Below are 20738 nucleotides of genomic sequence, written 5' to 3'. Positions count from 1 at the left end.
TACGCGTTACCCTGTTGGACTGATGCCCATTTAATAAACCCATAATTATAATGTAATTCATAGTCAGGAATGCGATACTAAATTGTCTGTCATTACGACATTTACAATGATGGTTAAAATGAAGTATGAATCTTCATAACAATGGAAAAGAGAAGAACTGACCTCTGCCTCCTGACTCTATTCTTAATTTCTTGATTTTGCTCTCTCTCTCTCTGTATTTCATCCTTCTTTATTTTCCTTTTCTTCTTCTTCCCGCTCCCTCTTCCTCTTCTCCTTCTTCTTTCTGCCACTGCTGTTAATGGCCCTACATGTACATTCACAACCTACTCCAGCACTCTCTTTATTACCACAATATCGTTCTTCCTTTTCTCCAATTTGGAGAAGATGTGATAAACAAAATCATCTCTACATTTAATATAAAACATAGGAGATAAATATATCATACCTGTGTACATGTGTATGTAGTAGTAGTAGTAGTAGTAGAAGTAGAAGTAGTGGTAACATAAGAAATCATAGTGGTAATAGTAGTAGTAGCAGTAGTAGTAGAAGTACAATGTAGCAGTAGTAGCAGTAGTAGTAATAGTAGTAGTAGTAGTAGTAGTAGTAGTAGTAGTAGTAGTAGTAGTAGTAGTAGTAGTAGTAACAATAATAATAATAATAATAATAACATTACAAATAACAATAATAACAATAACAATATAATAATACTGATAATGATAATCCAATTATCATTTGTGCCAAGGAGCATTTTTAATATGCCAAGGAGCATGGGTTTCATGTACTTGTATTTTCCAACTAATGCTGGAAACAATAACAAGGCACTCAAGCATTTCAAAGAATTTCTCCAAACATGCCTGCAGGTACATGTAGATCACACATGAAGTCCCATTAGCCTTTAGCGTCAAAACATATCATTCACTGCATTCCAGAGATCCACATACCATTCCAAAACCACTCAAATGTGGTCTGTTTTTCTGTGTGATTCCTTCCCACACACATGCCGCAAGATACAATTTCCATAATCATACAATTTGTATGATCTATATTGGCTTCAATCCAAGTGATTTGTTTTATAGGTGCTCCAACGATTCTGCATCAAGTGTTTTTTTTCTGTCAAAAGCTATACCATACCTGCCAACATTTGAAAATGAGAATTAAGAATTTTTAGCACGGTATGTCTTCGAAAATAAGAAATCTGTACCCTTAACAGGAATTCGCACATGCAGCGGCAGTGTAACTGGCAATACGCGGTAAATCTGTGCAAAAAAGCGAATATAAATTCACTGCTCATTCATGCAGCCCTTCAACGCACACAATACCTGAACTCTTACATCGCAGCATATGATAAAACAAGCTTAATTTGGCTTAAGCAACAAAAAAACAAAAAAAAAAAAAAAAAAAAAAAAAAAAAAAAAAAAATCGAAATTTTGAAAATCCGGAATCTCCCGCATTTTGGGGTCCTAAAAATCCAGAAAAACAGGATATTCTGGATTATTCGGGATGGTTGGCAGGTATGCTATACATACATTGTACATGCATGTCAGAAACCACACTTATAATTGGAAGAATATGACATCTACAGTCATGTACATGTCAAATTGTACGTGTAAATTATGTCAAAATCCAATATTGATTTAAATTAATGGTTTCTTGAGGTTATTTCTGGCTGTCTGCATATTCACATCTATTGCTGTTGCAGATTATGTTCCCTCATTTATTCAACACTCTTTCTCTCCCCCACTCTTTTGTTCTTATTTCTCGCTTTTCCCTCTCTATCTCTCTCTCTCTCTCTCTGACATTTCTCTACATTGAGTATCTCTCTCTCTCTCTCTCTCTCTCTCTCTTCTCTCTTTCTCTTTCTTTCTCTCTATTTCTATATCTACTTCTATTTCCATTTCTATTTCTATCCCTCTTTCCATATTTATCATTCTCTTTTCTTTCTATTATATCTTTCTCTCTATCTATATCAGTACCTTCCTCTTGTTTCCTCTTCCTTATAGTATCATTCTTTTTTTTCTCAAATATTTTAAAATAATTCAAGTTTTCCAAGTTTGACATTTCTACTACTACAAAATCATAAACATCATTTTTAATTTGCCATATATACATTCCCTTTAGGAATTTTATTTGTCATGAAAGGTGTTGTAACGATTCAAGCTCTATTTGCTTATGATTCATCATCTTGTGTGTTCATTCTTTTAACTCAATCAACTGTATAATAGTTGCAACTTGTCTTTGATAAAATCATTGTTATATTCTTTTTCATGTGAAGTCAATTCAAATGGATTGTACATTGAAAATGATTTGTTATATTATATACTTTTTCATGTGATGTTAACTCCAATGAAATGTGAAATAAATAAATAAATAAATAAATAAATAAATAAATAAATAAATAAATAAATAAATAAATAAATAAATAAATAACTAAATAAATAAATAAATATTCAAATAATAATAATATTATTTAATTTTTATATAGCGCTTAATACAAATGTCTCTAATCGCTTTACAATTCAACCTTCCAAGTCCCAGGTCTCACCTCAATCTTTGCACTTGTCTCCTGCTTGGCTTGATGATTGAGCATCCGGAGCTCCTGGTTCTCCTCCAGGAGGGCATTACCAAACTCTCCTGCCATCTTGAGCTTCTCCTCCATCTCAGCCAGCTGGTGGTAGACGTCATCTTCCATGATTAGGGTGTGGTCACCATCGGGGTCATCCAGGAACCTACTGTTAATCAAAGGTCACATTCATTAAAGGTGACATTTATGATCAGTCCAACTACATTCAAATGATGTGTAAATAAGGACTAGGCATTGTGGAGTGCGCCTGTAATCTAGCTAAAAGTGGAAGTTACAAACTGATTCAGCCGAGGACGCAGGGTCGAAACTGAGCCACGTCTTCTATACGGATGGTGACGTTTAAAGGTCGGTCCCCAGACGTATATCTGATTGATACACGTCTGTAAAAACCCAATGTACATACTGTACATTTGCATGAAAAACAAAACATTCTAATAAATGGTTCAAACCAATAAGACCACAATCACTGTATATTCACGCCAATTATTAGAATGTACATGTATAATGTTGCCAAAAAGTTGGAATGATTTTTCTTTTCCTCTTTTAAAGAAATGATTGTGACAAAATGAGTTATTCATGAGTTATTTCATGATAAGGAAAAATGAGTTATTCTTGATAGAAAAGTTTATAGATTCTTAGAACTTTATTGACCAATCATCAATCTGAAGAGTCATAGGGATTGATCAACAAAGTTCTGAGAAAATATAAACTTTATTTATGAAGGATAGAATATATTTTCACAATGATTTCATGCAAAGAGGTCAGAAACATATATATTGCAACTGTATGGGCCATGGTGTACATGATGAAGCAAAACAATAGGGTGTTGTGTTTTTTTTTTTGGGGGGGGGGGGGTTCCATCAAATTTGTGCACAATAAATTTAAAAGACACCATTTGATTAACTGATATAAATGCAGCTCAAGAAATGTTAATGTAATAGCGATTCAAATCTGAGTGTCAACATGGGCAGTAGTATGTCAGTTCAATTTACATCGAGAACTATTCTAGCGAAAAGTGTAAATCAATAAAACCACAGATTACTGTCTGTGCATGATGAAGCAGGGTATTGTGTTTCTACTGGGATTAAATGTGTGCACATAATTCATTTGAAAAACAAACCACTGGATTCAGCCATCCGTCAATGATTTGTGTGTATTACAGTGTACAAACACGTTTCAATTTGTTATTGCTGCCAAAGATGGTCAAACTTGGCAACATTTTCAAAAGTTTTTACATGCATTTTCCTATTAATTCATGAACATGTCCTTTGCATATCTAGCAATAACCATAGTAAATAAGTTTTTAGGTATCAATTTTTTTTTTAAGGTTCGATTTGTTGAATACAGAAAACGGGACAGTGTTGAATAAGTGTGGAGTTTTAAAATAGAGTTTCTGGCTTAATATATTCAGACAACTGCAGACAGAACTACTTAAATAATCTGGCCTCTTATTAGTCCAAAATTATTCCATGTAATTAAGGAAATTTCTACGGTGTCAGGCCCCTCCCTGTCCTCCTTCCTCCCCCTCCTCCCCCCATCCAAGCCCCCCCCCCCCCCCCCATAAGGCTTCTTAACCTTTTGCCTACTGGAACCTGGTGGTTCCTGTACTAAACCTATGGAAATGACAGAATTCAGTAGTCAATGGGTTCAAAATTACTGTACCTTAAATCAGGCTCCCCTTCGTCTTCTTCGTCAATGGCGAGCGAGGTCGCAGTACGGCTTGACCCGCTCAAAATATTCTCGTCGGGTGTGCCATCCCACGACAGGTCACTCATAACAGACTCATTGTCGCCGCCGTCGGCTGACGAGCCTTGGTACGACTGAATGGAGTGTGGCATGTCGATGGGAGGACTGGGTTCACGCGCTACCGCCATCTTGGATCCATAAAGAGGTGGCATCAGGAGGGGTAGACATCTTGGGGCCTAACTTACAATCCAGTGTTGGTAACTATCTATGGTGACCAATGGATGTGCTCAAAATACATGGTCCAGTTTCTACATTAAGTTGCCCTAAATATATCCAATGCCTGAATGTGTAAACTTTTTAAATCTTGAATTTTTATATGAGGAACTACAATCTCCACAAGCTCAATTCAAGGCAAGAATTGTACTGGTATTTTTCATATTCATAAGTTACAGAGAGATGAATATATATTTTCTGTTTTGGAATTTATAGCACATACATGCGGCAATTTCAACAATCTATAGCTGGACAAGGATTTTACAATGTTCAACAAAGAACTTTACATGGAATTTCTAAATTCATGTACATGTATCTACAAATGTACAGTATTTTGCTTGCGTGACTCCTACATAATTTTATTCTCTGGTCTCTCCACTGTGCAATCTGTAACAAGAGACAAGAAGATAAAAAAACACTCTCATTAATATTAGAGGACATGTTAGCATAGCCGTGACTCAGGTTTTGAGGGACGAATAAATAATGATTGTTTAATGTTCATCGTTGCAACCCAACATTGTAACTCCAAGGATAACTACAATTAGAAGGATGGTAAAGATCAAATTTTGTCAAAGTGACATTTTGGGGCTTTTTTTCCAAATAAGTTGGGGAGTATCAACATCTTAAAGTATTGGTTTATTGTACTTTCTCAGAATCTTCCAGGAAAGGGGTTTACAAGAATATGTACAAGAATATCCCCCAAACTGCTTTTTTTTTTCTTTTTCTTTTTTTCTTTTTTTTAAACTGAAATTCAGAATGTAATATTTATTACAGGTCGGTATTATAGACGACCGGTATAAGCAAGAAAATAAGAAATTGGAATTCTAGTGTTATGGTCAAATATTTGTGCATGAATAATAATATTACAAAGCAATCGATAATCATAGATGGGCTTGGTTAATATTAAAACTATTTTCAGTTCAATTCATGCATGTACATGTACGTGCATGGCCTCCTTTGTTATTAAAAGGCATTATTCTTTAAACCTTATGTACCATTACACATTCTTGTATCAAATGTTTTGGTGATACAGCATTGTACTTTGTAACTGTCCAATGCTATTTTTCTTTTCTGTCCTTTGTTCTTCAATTGTCTCATTTTAAAGCACACGAACCTATAGTTTATTCAACCTTATCCTACAAATGACTGATCAAGTGTAACCAATACTTACTACAGAAAAACAATGTTACACCAATCAAGTACTATTGACAATCAAAGAATATCTCAAGTTCATCTCCTACTCAAATAAAAGATTCAAATCATCAAACACTTGTTGACTATTGAACCTAACATCATACGTCACCAAGGCTTAACCTAAACAATGTACCCACTCATGCAAGTATGTACATGTAGTTGTACGTTCAAATCTACATATTACATACATACATTATTGAAACAGCATTTCAAAAAATACAAAAGAGCATTTAATTCACACATTTAATTTGACAACATGCAGCAAAAGGTGAATAAAGTACACATGTATGATATTATTCCTGGTGTTCAGTTTTTTTATTATTAATTTACAAACATATGCAGTTGTTAATAATAAAAGATAAAAAGCCTCAAATAAATAAAAAATGTACCGCTTGCGAAAGAAAGCATCATAACTTGTATTTTATGACACTAATCAAAGACTTAAACACTTCCACTTCGTAAAACAAAAAAGCTTCAGCATACACTTTGACTGTGTGTACAAGTACATACATGTTAAATAGTATTGAGTCGTATTGATAAACTTGATTGGCTGGCTGGCTGGCTGTCCGCCATGTTTGGATAGACATTGCTTGCAATCGATGGTCCCTCCGCAAAGTCTCACCACGTTAAGTGCTTGCAAGGCTGTGTTTCATACTATTGACATTGAAATTCCATAGTATAGCTGCCGTTCAATATTGTTCAAGAATACAAGTAGAAACTGGGCGAGCTTGAGAATTGTACGAGAGCAATTGATATGAAAGTAATATCACGTCCACGGCTATTATTACTTTCAATGTTAAATGGAAAATGAGTATGCGCCTGAATAATAATAACAATATTAATAATTTAATTTTAATTTTTATAGCGCACATATCCTCCTTACAGTGCATGTATTGTTCAGGGTTTAATTATGTCTCAAAAGTACATAATGGAAAATTCCCTTACATCTGTTCATTTTTGCTTTCTAATTTACAAAACACCAACAAAATAAAATTAATTTTATCTAGAAGCCCAAACAAAATTTCACAACTTACTATCAATTACAGTGTATGATAGTAATTATGTTATAGAATTGACATAATGGCACATACACAATAAATTATTAAACAAAACACACATGACACAAAAAACAATATCTTTTTATCAACAGTTACTTGTAAGCCTTTATGACATCATTTTCCTATAACATCAAACTCCACAGTATCCATGACAACCTTACAATTATTGATCATAAGGATTTGTGTTGGTAATCATCATGTTGATGTCTCTTCACATAAATGATGTAATCAGGGACTTGGAAGTCCCTGATGTAATCGTAGTAAGTACTTCCTAATGATTTTGATGGCAGGAATATTACCTAATTAAACATAGAGATGCTACTGGTATTTATTTTTATGATGAAAATGATAATGATTGATAGTGTTAATGGCCTGGTTGAAATTTAGAAATAATGATTGAATTACGATCAATGGGGACAATTAATTATGATGAAAAGTAATGTAGTTGATAGAATATGAAGACAACGATGATGAAAATGGTGGTGATCATGATGATGATGGCAATAATGATAATGATTGTGAGGATAGTGATGGTAATGGTGATGGTGATGGTAATGATGATGATGATGAAGATGATGATGTTGATGGTTAAGATCATGATGGTGATGATGATGGTGATGATAATAATGATGATCATGATCATGACGAATATTATGATAATGATGGTGACAATGGTGATGATGGTAATGGTGATGGTAAAGATGATGATGGTGATGATGGTGATGTTGATGGTATTGATGATGGTGATGATGATGGTGATGATGGTGATGATGATGGTGTTGATGATGGTGATGATGATGGTGATGATGTTGATGATAGTGATGATGGTGATGATGATGATGATGATGGTAAAAATGATAATGATAATGATGGTGATAGTGATGATGATGATGATGATGATGATGATGATAATGATGGTGATGAGGGTGATGATGGTGGTGAAGTTGATGATAGTGATGATGATGGTGATGATGAAGGTGATGATGATGGTGATGATGATGATGCTGATGGTAATGATGGGGATGATGGTGATGATGGTGATGGGAATGATGGTAATGGGGATGTTGATGATACTGATGATAGTGATGCTGATGATGATGATGATGATGATGATGGGGATGGGGATGTTGATGATGGATGGTGATGATGATGATGATGACTATATATGGTGATGATGATAATGATGATGGGGATGATGATAATGATGATGGGGATGATGATAATGATGATGGTGATGATGATGATGGTGATGATGATGATAGTCAAGTGATGATGATAGTGATGATGACAATGGCAATGACGATGATGATGGTGATGATGATAATAATGAAAATGATGAAGATGATGTTGATGTCGCTGCTGCTGCTGGTGATGATAATACCCAATAACGACAATAAAGTGATGGATGTGGTATCAGATGATGAAAAATTACACCCATGTCACTATGTGAAGGTAATGATGAATATGACAATGGTGATGAAAACTGATAATAAATGATACTCATGATGATGAGGAAGTTCATCAATTTCAGGATGATGGTATTGATGAGGGGAAGACGACGATGACAAGAAGGACAAGGAATAGAAAAAGAGAGGGGTGATGATGTAGAGTATAAGGATCAAAAAGGTGATGGTTCTGATGAGTATTATCAATTGATGATCATTAACATGAGATGAAGATGTATCAAATTATGATGATGATGTTGCATGATAATCACTATGATGATCAATAACGATCAGTATTAAGATGGTGACGGTAAAATTGAATATTACATACAAGGTCTACGATGAAGATGATGATGATTACGATGATTAGGATGGTGATATAATGATGATAATGATGATTATGATGATGGTGATAATAAGGAGGAGGAGGAGGAACATTACAATGATGATAATGATGAATGATGATGAATATTAGGATAATGATTAAGATATAATATAAGCCTAAGGATGCATGCATGATGATGATGATTATAAGGTACTGATAAAGATATTATATAACAGGTCTAATGATGATAATAGTAATGACGATGACGATGATGATGATGTTGTTGATGATGATAATGATGGTGATGATGATGAATATGATGAAGTTATGAATGCCAAATAATGTTCTTCCCATGGAATGCTTGCAAATAAGGCAGGTTGAGTTTGAAAAAATAATGAAAAAATAAAAAATATATAATTTTGATTTATGAACAATTTGATATACTAGATTTAGTGTACGTATGGTTGTTAATGTATGTGTTGTTAATGTATGTAGAATAATGCGACTATATCCTTACAAAATGTCAATAAATATACAAAAGTAGTATTTACATAATTTATATATGCCACAACACATCATAAAAAGCACCATAATATTTGAAGACACGAGAAATGCTATACAAATAACAACATTGACATTACTTTAATACTAGTCTACCATATTATGCCAAATTTCATAAAAACATTACAAATGTCCATAAACCTGAGGCATATATACCATGATATACCGCGGTAATCATCTATACACAAATGAAAAGGGAGCCGCGTTGTGAACATAACGGAGTGATAGATGTTCTCCCACGGCCCACCCGAGGCTCCCGCCGGGCTGTCACTCCTATTTACGCTAGCTGCTACAAATATATTCGGGTGCTAGCGATATCGTATATAAATATACTAAAAACGGAATTCACTCCATAAAAAACAAATAATACTCACCATTTAAGTTCAACATGATATATTCTGTCCACAGGAAAAAACGACAAAGGATATTCCGAATGCAATTCCAAGTTCAACATCTACACACAAAATACACCCCGACTGCTAATGTCTAGGTAAAATCCGTGGAAGGAATGATGACACGATGTGGATCTAATATTGCATATTGCACGGTCCGTGGTCCGCGCGCTTGTAAACCGTATTTTGCAGAGAGATGGCGCGAGAATGCATAAAAATCATTACATTGATTTTTATGTTCCCAAAACAAAACACCGTGCAAAACATATACGAATGTGTTTGGGGTCGGACTTTGCATTGCTGGAGTTGGATATGATAACTTTTCTATAAAATACTCATAAACCTTCCTCGATAATAAATCTCTGAGGAGCTCCACAGTACCGTTACTAAAACTGCATTAAAATATATACTCTTTTTCCATCAACAAAACTTCAGTTATCCTTTTTTCCGCTCCTCAAAATAGCTTCCCCAATATTCCATACCAGGGGCGGCGATCCCAGGGGACGGGCGACGGGGGACAGAGGACGGAAGACGGAGGACGGGGGGGGGGCACGTCCCCCCCCCCCCTCAATTTTTTAGGGAGTCGTCCCCCCGGAAAATATGAAACAGTGCCAACTGAAATTATACTGACTAAAGACTCAAACAAACTTTTAGGCTCTGGAGCTAGGGGCATAGACTTGCTCGGTATAGCTATCACTCCCTCACATTATATCGCAAGTAAATATTGTAGAAAAGTGAAGTGTGAAAAAGTATATTGCTTATTTTCATACTATAGTTTTGCTAAGGACTGTAATTTTTTAATACAACAAACCTGCAAAAAAACTGTGAAGGGGTAGTCACTTCCGTCACCTTCACCACTCTCGTTCAAGCTTGCTCCCTCGCACTAGCTTCCCTAAGCTTCCAGGGGCTCTGCCCATTTGGACCCCACCAAGGGCCCTAAGGCAGCCCCCTTGATGCTAATCTGATCGTAATTGAATGCATAAAACCCTTTAGATTATGGGGGCTACGCCCACTGGACCCGCTAAGGGCCCCAAGGCAGCCCCCTGGATGCTCATCTGATCGTTATTTAATTCCTAAAACCCCTTAAATGTTGGGGTCAACGCCCCTTTACCCAACAAATAAGATATCAAAACATGCTCATCTGACCGTTATTGCATGCCTAAAACCCCTGAGGTATATTGGGGCTACGCCATTTGACCCCCCGCCAATTTACGCTCCATTTCCTTCGCTCCACTTTGCTCTAAAATACCTGATCGTAAATACTTTAGTACCCACCTCCTCCCACTTTGAAAACGTTCGGCGGGCCGGCATGTAACATGTAAGATTAGAGGTGACGCGGATTTCTTTTTTTCTGCCCCTCCCCCCCCCCCAAAAAAAAACCGTTTTTGCTCATTACGCCGTTGCTCCTTCGTCCCTTGCATTTCGTCACCCCGGTCATGAAAAGAAAATCGCCGCCCCTGTTTCATTCATCAACAATTTTGTTTCCTTTTAACCCAAAATGTTGAAAATGAGATATTGACCGCATGCCATTGACAGCAAAAATATCTTGAGCTTAAATTACATTGCACTTAAACAAATCCTCATCACACATCATTTACTTTTTTTTTAAAGAAATGTTAATGTTAAAAATAATTGGATTATTATTTTCTTCAAAATTTCTATATACAACAAAAAACTCTAGGTACTTTGAAAATTGACTAGGAATCGTAATTACACCACTAGAAATCAAAGTATATTTATTTTTCCGTACAATTTTCACCCACATGACACTTTGGGTTTTTATTTTTTACAAACGAGTCAATATTGATATCTTAATTCGATCTTTCCCATTCCAAATAAATTCAAAACATATTTTCTGTATTTCCGATATGACCCACTTTGGAACTACAGTGAAGCAAAAACGTAATTTAATTTACATAATACATATGTTTTTAATTAATGCATTTTTCTAAACACCGTGAGGGCCCTCTTTTTCCACCATCCGGGAAATCTTTTAATCTTGCTTAAAATCTCCTTATTGAATTCAACTCCTCTCTCATTCTGACGTCTAACGCAAAATACGTTCCCAAAATCTTAATTTCTTTAACCAAATTTCCGAAGGGGAGTCTTTTTGATTTGTCTCTATTTCCCCCCAATTTCATAATATTAGTTTTTCCGCATTGACCCGTAAACCACTTATTTTGCTTAAATCACATACAAATATCTTTATCTACAGGATCTTTACTTCTAACAAATATTGTCATATCTTCTGAATATAAAACTTGTTTGACTTCAATTCCTCCAATATTAACGCCAATAATCTCATCCTTCCTCCGCCAATATTTCAATAGCGTGAATAAATAAGTAGGGCGAGAGTGGATCTCCTTGCCTTACACCTCGTTTAATATCAAAATAACCAGTAGCAAAACCCCCATTCACAACACAAGTACTTATAATTATTACTGTAAATAGTTTTTACCCACGGACAAAATGCGGGGACCGAGGTCACCGAGCCCAAACATTTCTAAGACTCTAAAGAGGAAAGTATGAGATACGGAATCGAATGCTTTTTCAAAATCAACCGCAATCAAATAACTACAAGCTTTATCGTTTGACTCCTCATTAACTGAAAAACAGAACAAAATTTATCATTGATTAAACGTTCCGCTTCTCCAATATTGCGATTATTACACCTTTGACATAATTTTGTAATAAACCTTTAATAATGTAATCGGCCTATAATTTGTTATGTATCGAGGTCTTTCCCTTCTTTCTCAATCAAAGTAATAACCCCTTGTTTTGTAATATGGATAGACTCCCCATGGCTTAATTAACCTTCATTAATTTTAAAGCATCTACCAAAATATTTCCGATATTTAACCAAAACGTGACAAAAAATTCAATTGTAAGGCCATCATTCCCCGGACACTTGTTTAATTTTAGAGCCTTCAATACCTTTAAGCACTGATCTTTTGCTAATTGCTATTTACCTTAACATGCTTTCCTTCCATCTTCACTTAATTTTTTAACATCTTTGAAAAACAAATTTTCCGTGTCCTCATTAAAATCACTGAACTTTTCCAGATAAACTTCTAATCATCGCCAAAATTACTCATATTCAACATTTTCATTCTCATCATACAACCCCCTTACCACGGTTTCTTCTAATTGTATATTGTTTGACTAGTTTGGAAGTAATATTTCTGGAGATCTAGGCCATAATTTGACTCAGAAGATAAATAGTGGATATATCATTAGGCCATATATATATATATATATATAAAGATACGATCTACCAAGAGTTTCTTTTCTCCGTCCGCATAGGCCTACATAATAATAATAATAATAACCTTTACTTATTATAGCGCTTTTCATAAGAGATTTATATTAAAGCGCTTTACAATATTGATGCAAGTAAAACCATGGAGATATAAGAACTTATGATGGTAAAACCAGGGCTTGTAATAAAACCAAACAGAGTGACAAGAGAACAAATTTAAAGTGAAAATATCAAACAGAAGATAACAAGGTAAGGTAACGATTTAAAAACTAGGTTGAATATGCATAACTGTCAACATGGCTTGACTAACCTAACTTAAATTGAAAAATAACGAGTAAGGAAGAAGGGGGGGGGGGGGGGCGGGGGTGGGGGTGTGAAACTATTAGTCGAAGAAAAGATTTGTAATGCATTCATGGATGGCCAATGCAATGTAGAGGGCGACATTTTAGTTTAAATCAGACAATGGAAGGAGTCAGTATTTACAAAAATGTTTAAAGATTTATCTAAGTTATGCTTCAGTAGTTCCGTCTTCACGTTATACCACTTTTCGAGAGGTAATTATGTTTTTAATAATGTGTTATTTTCATTATATTTATTTCCATATTATGTGTGAAATAGCTGTTTTTAAGAGGGCCGAATCGGCGAGATTATAATACAGCCCCACTCGTTGCAATCTGTGCGGTCTTTTTGGAGACAGAAGTGAATGCACGGGCTGTGATTGTTCAAATATTATGCCATCTCAGCCCATCTTTTTTCTCTTTTCATTATAAGAGAGTAGGCCTATTTGGAAAATTTCAACAACAATAATTTTTAATTTTTTAAGAAGAGTGTGACGTTACCATGTCAAATGACTGACGGACAACGGTAAGGTAAACGAGCCTGAGTGAAAATCAGTAGGGGCGGTGGTCCAAGAAGGATCATCCGCATTGACAAGGATATCCACGTAAAAGCGGACAAATTGCATCCTTTTCATTGGCGCTTTGCGAGTTTTCGGTTCCTCAACCGTGCGATGGTGATGTGAAAAACAGATTCCGCGTAAAAAAAAATAATCCCAGTTCACCATCTACATTTATGGGTTGTCTTTCCAAGGATTTATTGCTCATAACGTGAAAGTCTCTGTACAAAGTCGATACAAAATGCATCAAGAAAATCGTCTGTCCGTGTTCATGAAGGCGATCCTTGTTTATGCAGACGATCCTTTTTCTCGGACCAGTGCCCCTACTGGAAATGGCTGAATAATTTGATGATTGATGTGAATTGTGATGGTCCGTTGTCTTAGTGAATTCCTTTCTTATTCTATCTAGGCCTAGCTCGATCCAGCTACAAGCAAAGTTGATATGTACGAAATAGAAATGAAATCAATTCAAGTGCCGTGTCGATAGCTGTAGCTGGCTGCTAACATGATATTTATTAAAACTAGTAATATTACGATACCAAACTTGATACTAAAATTCATGCCATATATTTAATACTGTCTTATGTCAAACTGGAAGAAATCCCTTACTAAATCTGAAATTTTACTCTGAAAAATGTGTGTTACAAGGACTTATAGATATTTAGATTGCTTTATTCATATTACTTTAAACTTTGATATAAAATATGTTTTCTGACGGAGATGCAAAACAATCCATAGCTTAGTCTGTTTGTCATATATATTATTATATATATATATGTGACAGGCACAGCAAGAGTTAAACAAAATTCAGGTGTGTATTTTGGTTACTGCAGTTGGTCATGACACTATTGAATCTCATTTCAGATTAGCCAGCAGTCATGGAAGCAGAGGCTACTGTGATTAAGGTTACATGTCCTGAGAAACAAGAAGAGCTGCCAAAGGCATCCTCTGAGATCCGAGATGAACCAGTTGCTGCATCCCTACAGAATGATGACAAGAAAACACCGGTCAGTGATTATGCTTCTCAGAGGACTTCGGAAAGTCTTGTTGGAGTGCTAAGTATTCCAGTGATTGTTCAAAGTGGTGATGCATCAATTCAGCAAGCCACATCAGATCAAGTCGAGTCAAGGAATGGTGAACAAAGTGAAGGAACTACCTGCATCGCTCAGGGTAACAATGAACTAACGGATGGAAATAGTGCTAGTGGACATGGCTCGTCGGTTATATCAGAGACCTTGATTGAAGCAGCGTTATCATCAGAGTCATTACCATGCCAACCAAAGCAAGATGCGCTCAAGGATAGGGGTGGTACGGTGAAATGTGCAGGATGTGGAAAGGCCTTCAGTCAGCCCTGGGCTCTTCCACAGAGAGCTAACAGGGTGGTGCTTTCTTTGTGTGACGACTGTGAGAACATCACCTCGGCCATGTTCATTTGCATCAGCTGCGGGCAAGAGTGCAGCAGCCTTGCTTCCCTGCGAGCACACAAACAGACGCATCTAGTCCCCGAGCAGCGCATCTTTGTTTGTGAAATGTGTGGTGTGGGTTTTCAGAAGCAGATTTCTCTGGAGGTGCACACGTGTGCAGGTCTTGTGAATGTAATCAGCAAGTCAGACGGAAAAGGTGCCACTTTGCAGGAGGCTGACGTACCACAAAAGCAAGCTCGATCAAGAAGAAAACCTAGGGTGACACAGAAAGTGAGGGTGGAAGCCATTGTCAAAACTTTATCCAAAAGGAATCAGCAGACTGCGAGGAGCGTCCCAGCAAGTAATAACGTATCTCCAAAGAAAGCGCAATCTGCAAAACGATCTACATCAGCCAGAAAGCCACAGGCCAGAGGTAGGAAGAAAACAATAAGAAAAACTCCTTCAGCAGTACTTCCGACTAAAGCAACTCCTCTAAAAAAGAAATTAGTAGTTAATTTTTCACCTCCATCAAGCAGGCCTAGGACCCAGAGGAAAATCTTGAAGATACCAAAAGTGTTTGAATGTAAAGAGTGCTCTGAGTTCTTCACGGAAAGTAAAGAGTTGAGAAAACACAAAGCCATACATAAGAAAACAAGGGAAACTTTTCATTGTGAGACATGCAAGAAGGAATTCAAGTCTAAAGGTAATCTCAGTCGTCATGAGCTTACACACTCTGAGAAACCTACAACCGTTTGTGAAATTTGTGACAAGGTATTTCAGTCGATTCATACTCTATTAACTCACAAGAAGACAGTTCATAATGAATTGAAGCCATTTGTGTGCGACATCTGTCATAAGGATTTCAAGCAGTTAGGTAACATGAAGACACATCGACGCACTCATACAGGAGAAAAGCCTTTTGTGTGCCAGGAATGTGGGCGGGCCTTCGCTCAGATGGGAAATCTTCAGGCACACATGGTCATCCATGCTGCTTCTAAACCTCATGTCTGCGAGATGTGCGGCAAGGCTTTCTCCTATCTTCGCAGTCTGCAGAACCACGTGCGAGGCACTCACACGGGGGAGCGCCCGTTCGCATGCCCAGTCTGCGGCAAGACGTTCTCCAACCCGAGCGTGCTTCGGGATCACAAGCGAACGCACTCTGACAAGAGAGGCTACCTGTGCGACAAGTGCGGGAAGGGTTTCAAGAGCTACAAGAATCTGAAGCAGCATGAGAAGTTTCACCTGGACGTTCGTCCCTACAGCTGCCAGGTGTGTGGGAAGGGGTTTGTGTGGTTCAAAAGCTTTCAGCTCCACAAGAGGACTCACACGGGGGAAAAGCCATATACTTGCGATCAATGCGACAAGGCTTTTTCCAACATCAACTCTCTCAAGAACCACAAACAGAAGCATCTCTCTGGTTACGCCGCTCCACCTCCCAAGAGTCGCTCCACCGCCAAAACCCATCCTCCTCCAATATCGGCTCCTCCTCCATCTCTCCCCCCACTCCAAAGCCAAACAATGATCATCCCACACCCACACCCGAGCCTCCACCAAGGGCATACCAGGGATCACATGGTCAACTCCATCCACCATCATGCAGACGTTCCTTCTTCTACTTCTTCCTCTACTCCTCCCATTCATCATCCTACTATCTCATCCCACTCTCAGGCTTACAGTCATGTTGTCTTTCCTCAGGCTTTCCCATCTTTTGTCACTAATCCCAGTGGAGATTTTACCATTCTATGATATTTTTGTTCAATGCAATAATTAGTAAGTTTTATTTAGTTTTGATGACATTTTGATTTACTGATAAGATGTCTGATTATTATTATCAACTCAAAGAGTATCAGTAAGTGTGGTGCTGTTCATATTTTAAACACGGATAAAGGCTTGTTAACACATGACGTGGTAGCAGTTTCTCTGCTTCATATTTTTGTATCTTATATGTTATAACACAAAGATTAGTGGGAACATGTACTAGGCAGGGCTTGATACTAACAGGCGCTCGGGAGACATGGGAGCCCAGATCTAAGTCTGGACCTCCAAAATTTCAAGATGTATACGTAGGCTTATACATTGAGGCCTTACAATTATGAATCTAGTTCATAAAAAAGTTCATGTGGAGCCCTGAAGTATGTGCAGGACCTTTGTTGCACGCAGCTTCATGTACTTTTTTAAATCCCTACTTGCCATGCAGTTAGTACAAAAAACACCTACAGTTTACAACAACATATGATGTACACTGTATATGAATGAAATTTTAGAGAGTACTCTGTCGGGCTTCTGTTTCATGGAGCTCCTTTTTCTGCCTTACTTGCCACTTCACGGTATTAATTACAAAATGGTTGTGTTTTTCCCCAGTTTATTTTCAGTCGATATACAATATGTATGAAATGGGCTTTATCATTAAGTAATAGGCTGATTGCTGATATCAGAATGATATTCTTAAAGACTTTTCCACGGGAACTATTCCTTGGAGTAGGCTCACATAAAGATTTGTTTGTGAGTCTTTTATTTTGAGCTCGAGAAGACATGGTGATCACGTTCAGTAATTTATGTTACAAATAAGTGACACATTGTTGTTCCTGTTTTGTTGTATTTAATATTGTGTGTTTGTGACAGGGGCTTTTATTTCAGTAATATTTGCCTATTTCTTTGCAACTCATGACATGATGACAAGTCTACATTACCGGTATGCTCCTTTTGACAATAATGATATGATGAATCATTGCTATAGTCTTTTATCTCTATATTTTGTTTAGAATGATCCTTGACAAAATGTTGGTTTTCTGCGAACAGTGAGATCCTGTCTTATGATTATATTGATGGAGTTGCCTGAATGTTGTTTATGATTATATCCATTTCAAATTATGTTTGGTCATATCAGCAGCAGTGCTTTACATGTGCTATGTACATTAACCACCTAAAAAGTATCACAATGAAATAGAAGACATTAAATTGCACCTTTAGGCATTTCCCAGGCTGATTTTTAGATTAAAATTATTGAATGATGAAACTGAATGAATGAATGAAAATTTGTTGTGAAAACTTATTCCTTTGTTAAAGTGCCACTACAGTGAGTATGTGCAGTCACTTGTTTATGATATTTTTAATCCACTACATGAAATCCTCTGCTGAGAGCCAATGTGGCTTTAATTTTGTTTGATTAACAATATTTTGTCCCTCAGTGGGAGAAAAAACAACTGGCTTCAACATATTGTTGTTTATGTTGGTTGTATTTTTGGCATTGAGTCGAATTTGACTATTTGCACCTAATTTGTAGGTAGTCTGGTTCTAATGCAGTTTTGCCTTTTAAATAATTAATTAGATTATTTTGCATTCTGTTATTAACTCCATGATTATACCAATGAGTTTATTAATGTACACCTATATAGGGATGTTTTGTTGACAATGATGGTTCTTAAATTTAATTGATACCAGTATATAGTACACGTATTAGGCTATTAGTGTTACTTCTACTGTAGGTTAATTGTCCATATCATCAAGCCAAAACTTCTTTAATTTTTGTTAAAGATTTTCTGGTTTCTTTGAACTGTTTGTTGAATAGGAGCTAATAATAGTTATATTAGTACTGTATTCTGAATAATGACAATGAGACACCAGCATGCTCATCAACTATTGCATATTTAGCAATACCTTGCATTTCCTCTGTATTCTTTATATTTTCCTAGTTCTATTCTAGTTTAAATGGGCTGACTGGTTTTGATTGTGAATAAAGTGCTGTACCCTAAGACTGTAAAAGTATTAATTTCTACCAAATTGTAGGCTGAACGATATGTTGTTATGAGGATTATTCTTTATTTTACCTTTAAAATATTTTTGTTTGTATTAAATGAAATGTGGCAGCAGCACTAGTACACGTATGTCCGTATTATATAGAGAAATCTTGCAACAACAAAATAGCTTACGAACAACAAAATGTGCATTATTCAAACTTTACAAAGAAAGTGCATTTTCTTGTCCAATGTTATGATATTTGAATAAACAGACTTGGTAAATCCCAGAAACAAAAATGTTTAATTTCAATTTGCCCAAACTTTGTATTTTGTGGATTACATTTGTAGTTAGCCCAAAAGGTGAAATAATAGGTTATCTAATCATATTTTAATGGCATTAATCATCAAATGCCTGTTGTGTTGTTGGCGTAGTTGTTGTTTAGGTTTTCAGGAGTGAATGTTTCAATGGTATGTCAAACCTTTAGATTTTCTAGTTTGGTGGTAACAATTTTAGCAATTATTTCCCTCATAAGAGTTTTATTACTGAAGGAACATTTCTTGTATTTTTACAAATATCTGGGTTTGATTAAGAAACCATCATTGTTACCTTACTTTTATACTCAGTCAGGAGCATGGCAGCAATGGTATTTGATAAAAGAAGAGTATTTCAATGTTATCTGTTTATCAGTTCAATCATTCAAACTATTCATTTCATTATAACTTGTACATGTATGTCTGATGTATGTATTCTCTCTGTAATATTTCCCTATTTTAATTATATTGTAGAAGTAACTTATTTAAAGCATGTAAGATGAAGGAGGCTTTCAGTTAAGTGGCTTTGTGTAGTACTAGTAATGATTGAAATGTATATGGTTTTTAGACTGTCATTGAAATATTTGTGTACATACAATATATTGCACATATTGCAGTTGAAATTTTACAAGTAGTTTGATTGTCAAAGTCATTTTTATTACTTCTCAAATGATGTTGTCACTCGTTTTAACACAAATGTGTATATAATGTATTTTCCTTTCATAATTGAATATTTAATTCACAATTCATAAATACTTATGAAGTATGTTCTTTACTCATTGCCGTTTATATTTTTCATTTTCTTTTTTTTTTATTCATGTCTGCTCAGCTAATACATTTTGTATAAATGTGCCTCTTATGTCAGTGGCTGTTTTTCATAACTGAATCATGTGAAGTGAAATGTGACTATCATTTAAGAACATTCAAGTGTATTTGAAGAAAAAAAAATAAAGCAAGTGATAAGCAACTCATGAAACTCATAAATTCTGTTGTTTGTGTTCCATTATGGCCTTTGTTTTCCTCAGTACGTACCCTAATATACCTCAAAGAAGAATACCAATAAAAATACTTGGCAGATATGTTCATATGCTCAAATTGTGAGAGAGTTTTATTTTTATTTTTCATAATCAAAGATGAACAAAAAATGATAAAATACCTTACCTTCTCGTAAGTATATTGTAAACAATATTTATGTGGCTTATTTCATCATGCAAAATATTCAAGATCTAATTTCTTTTGCAATAGTTATTTGGTAATTTTGGGGGATATTCTTTGTACTTTTTTTATTTAATGAACTGTTTCCTGCTTTCTGATGTCATAGTGTATGCTCTCTCTCTCTCTCTCTCTCTCTCTCTCTCTCTCTCTCTTTCTCTTCAGAAAGTGGGGGACACAAAACCATGCAATGCTTTTAAAAATATGACAAAGAAAAGGGTTATGTTTTCTTCTCACCCCCCCCCCCCCCTCCCATCCTGCCTCTAAAACTAACAGATCAGGTTTTAAAAGGAGGGCCCGTTCAAGCCGCTTGTGTCCCAAAATATAATAAGGAGTTCCCCATTCCCTTTCTCTGTACCTCACTGCAGAAGGAGGGGGGGGGGGGGGGGGGGGGGGGGGGGGTGG

The 20738-nt window shown here is 36.1% G+C and overlaps 2 protein-coding genes across 3 annotated transcripts in view; one reads left to right on the top strand and one right to left on the bottom strand.

The window, feature by feature from the left end:
* The window catches only part of LOC100891446 (BICD family-like cargo adapter 1), a 43286-nt gene extending 33631 nt beyond the window's left edge, over nucleotides 1-9655 (bottom strand). Inside the window, exons 1-3 of one of the 2 annotated variants that reach the window (XM_030991965.1) lie at nucleotides 9498-9655; nucleotides 4244-4927; nucleotides 2543-2729 (exon numbers count right to left, since the gene is read on the bottom strand). In XM_030991965.1, the coding sequence (XP_030847825.1) occupies nucleotides 2543-2729; nucleotides 4244-4479 (423 nt within the window). In that variant the 5' untranslated portion in view covers nucleotides 4480-4927; nucleotides 9498-9655. The remainder of the gene's footprint in view (nucleotides 1-2542; nucleotides 2730-4243; nucleotides 4928-9497) is intronic. The other variant, XM_030991966.1, reaches the window with a different exon arrangement.
* A 3566-nt stretch (nucleotides 9656-13221) lies between these two features.
* Nucleotides 13222-20105, top strand: LOC577456 (zinc finger protein 678). The gene is made up of 2 exons (XM_030991963.1): nucleotides 13222-13328; nucleotides 14534-20105. Exon 2 carries the CDS (start codon nucleotides 14548-14550, stop codon nucleotides 16816-16818), a length of 2271 nt encoding a protein of 756 aa, XP_030847823.1. The 5' UTR covers nucleotides 13222-13328; nucleotides 14534-14547; the 3' UTR covers nucleotides 16819-20105.
* Nucleotides 20106-20738: the final 633 nt, after the last annotated feature.

Source organism: Strongylocentrotus purpuratus, unplaced genomic scaffold, assembly GCF_000002235.5.
Source record: "Strongylocentrotus purpuratus isolate Spur 01 unplaced genomic scaffold, Spur_5.0 spur5_scaffold_2, whole genome shotgun sequence".
NCBI lineage: Eukaryota > Metazoa > Echinodermata > Echinoidea > Camarodonta > Strongylocentrotidae > Strongylocentrotus > Strongylocentrotus purpuratus.
This window is presented reverse-complemented; position numbering and strand designations above follow the sequence as displayed.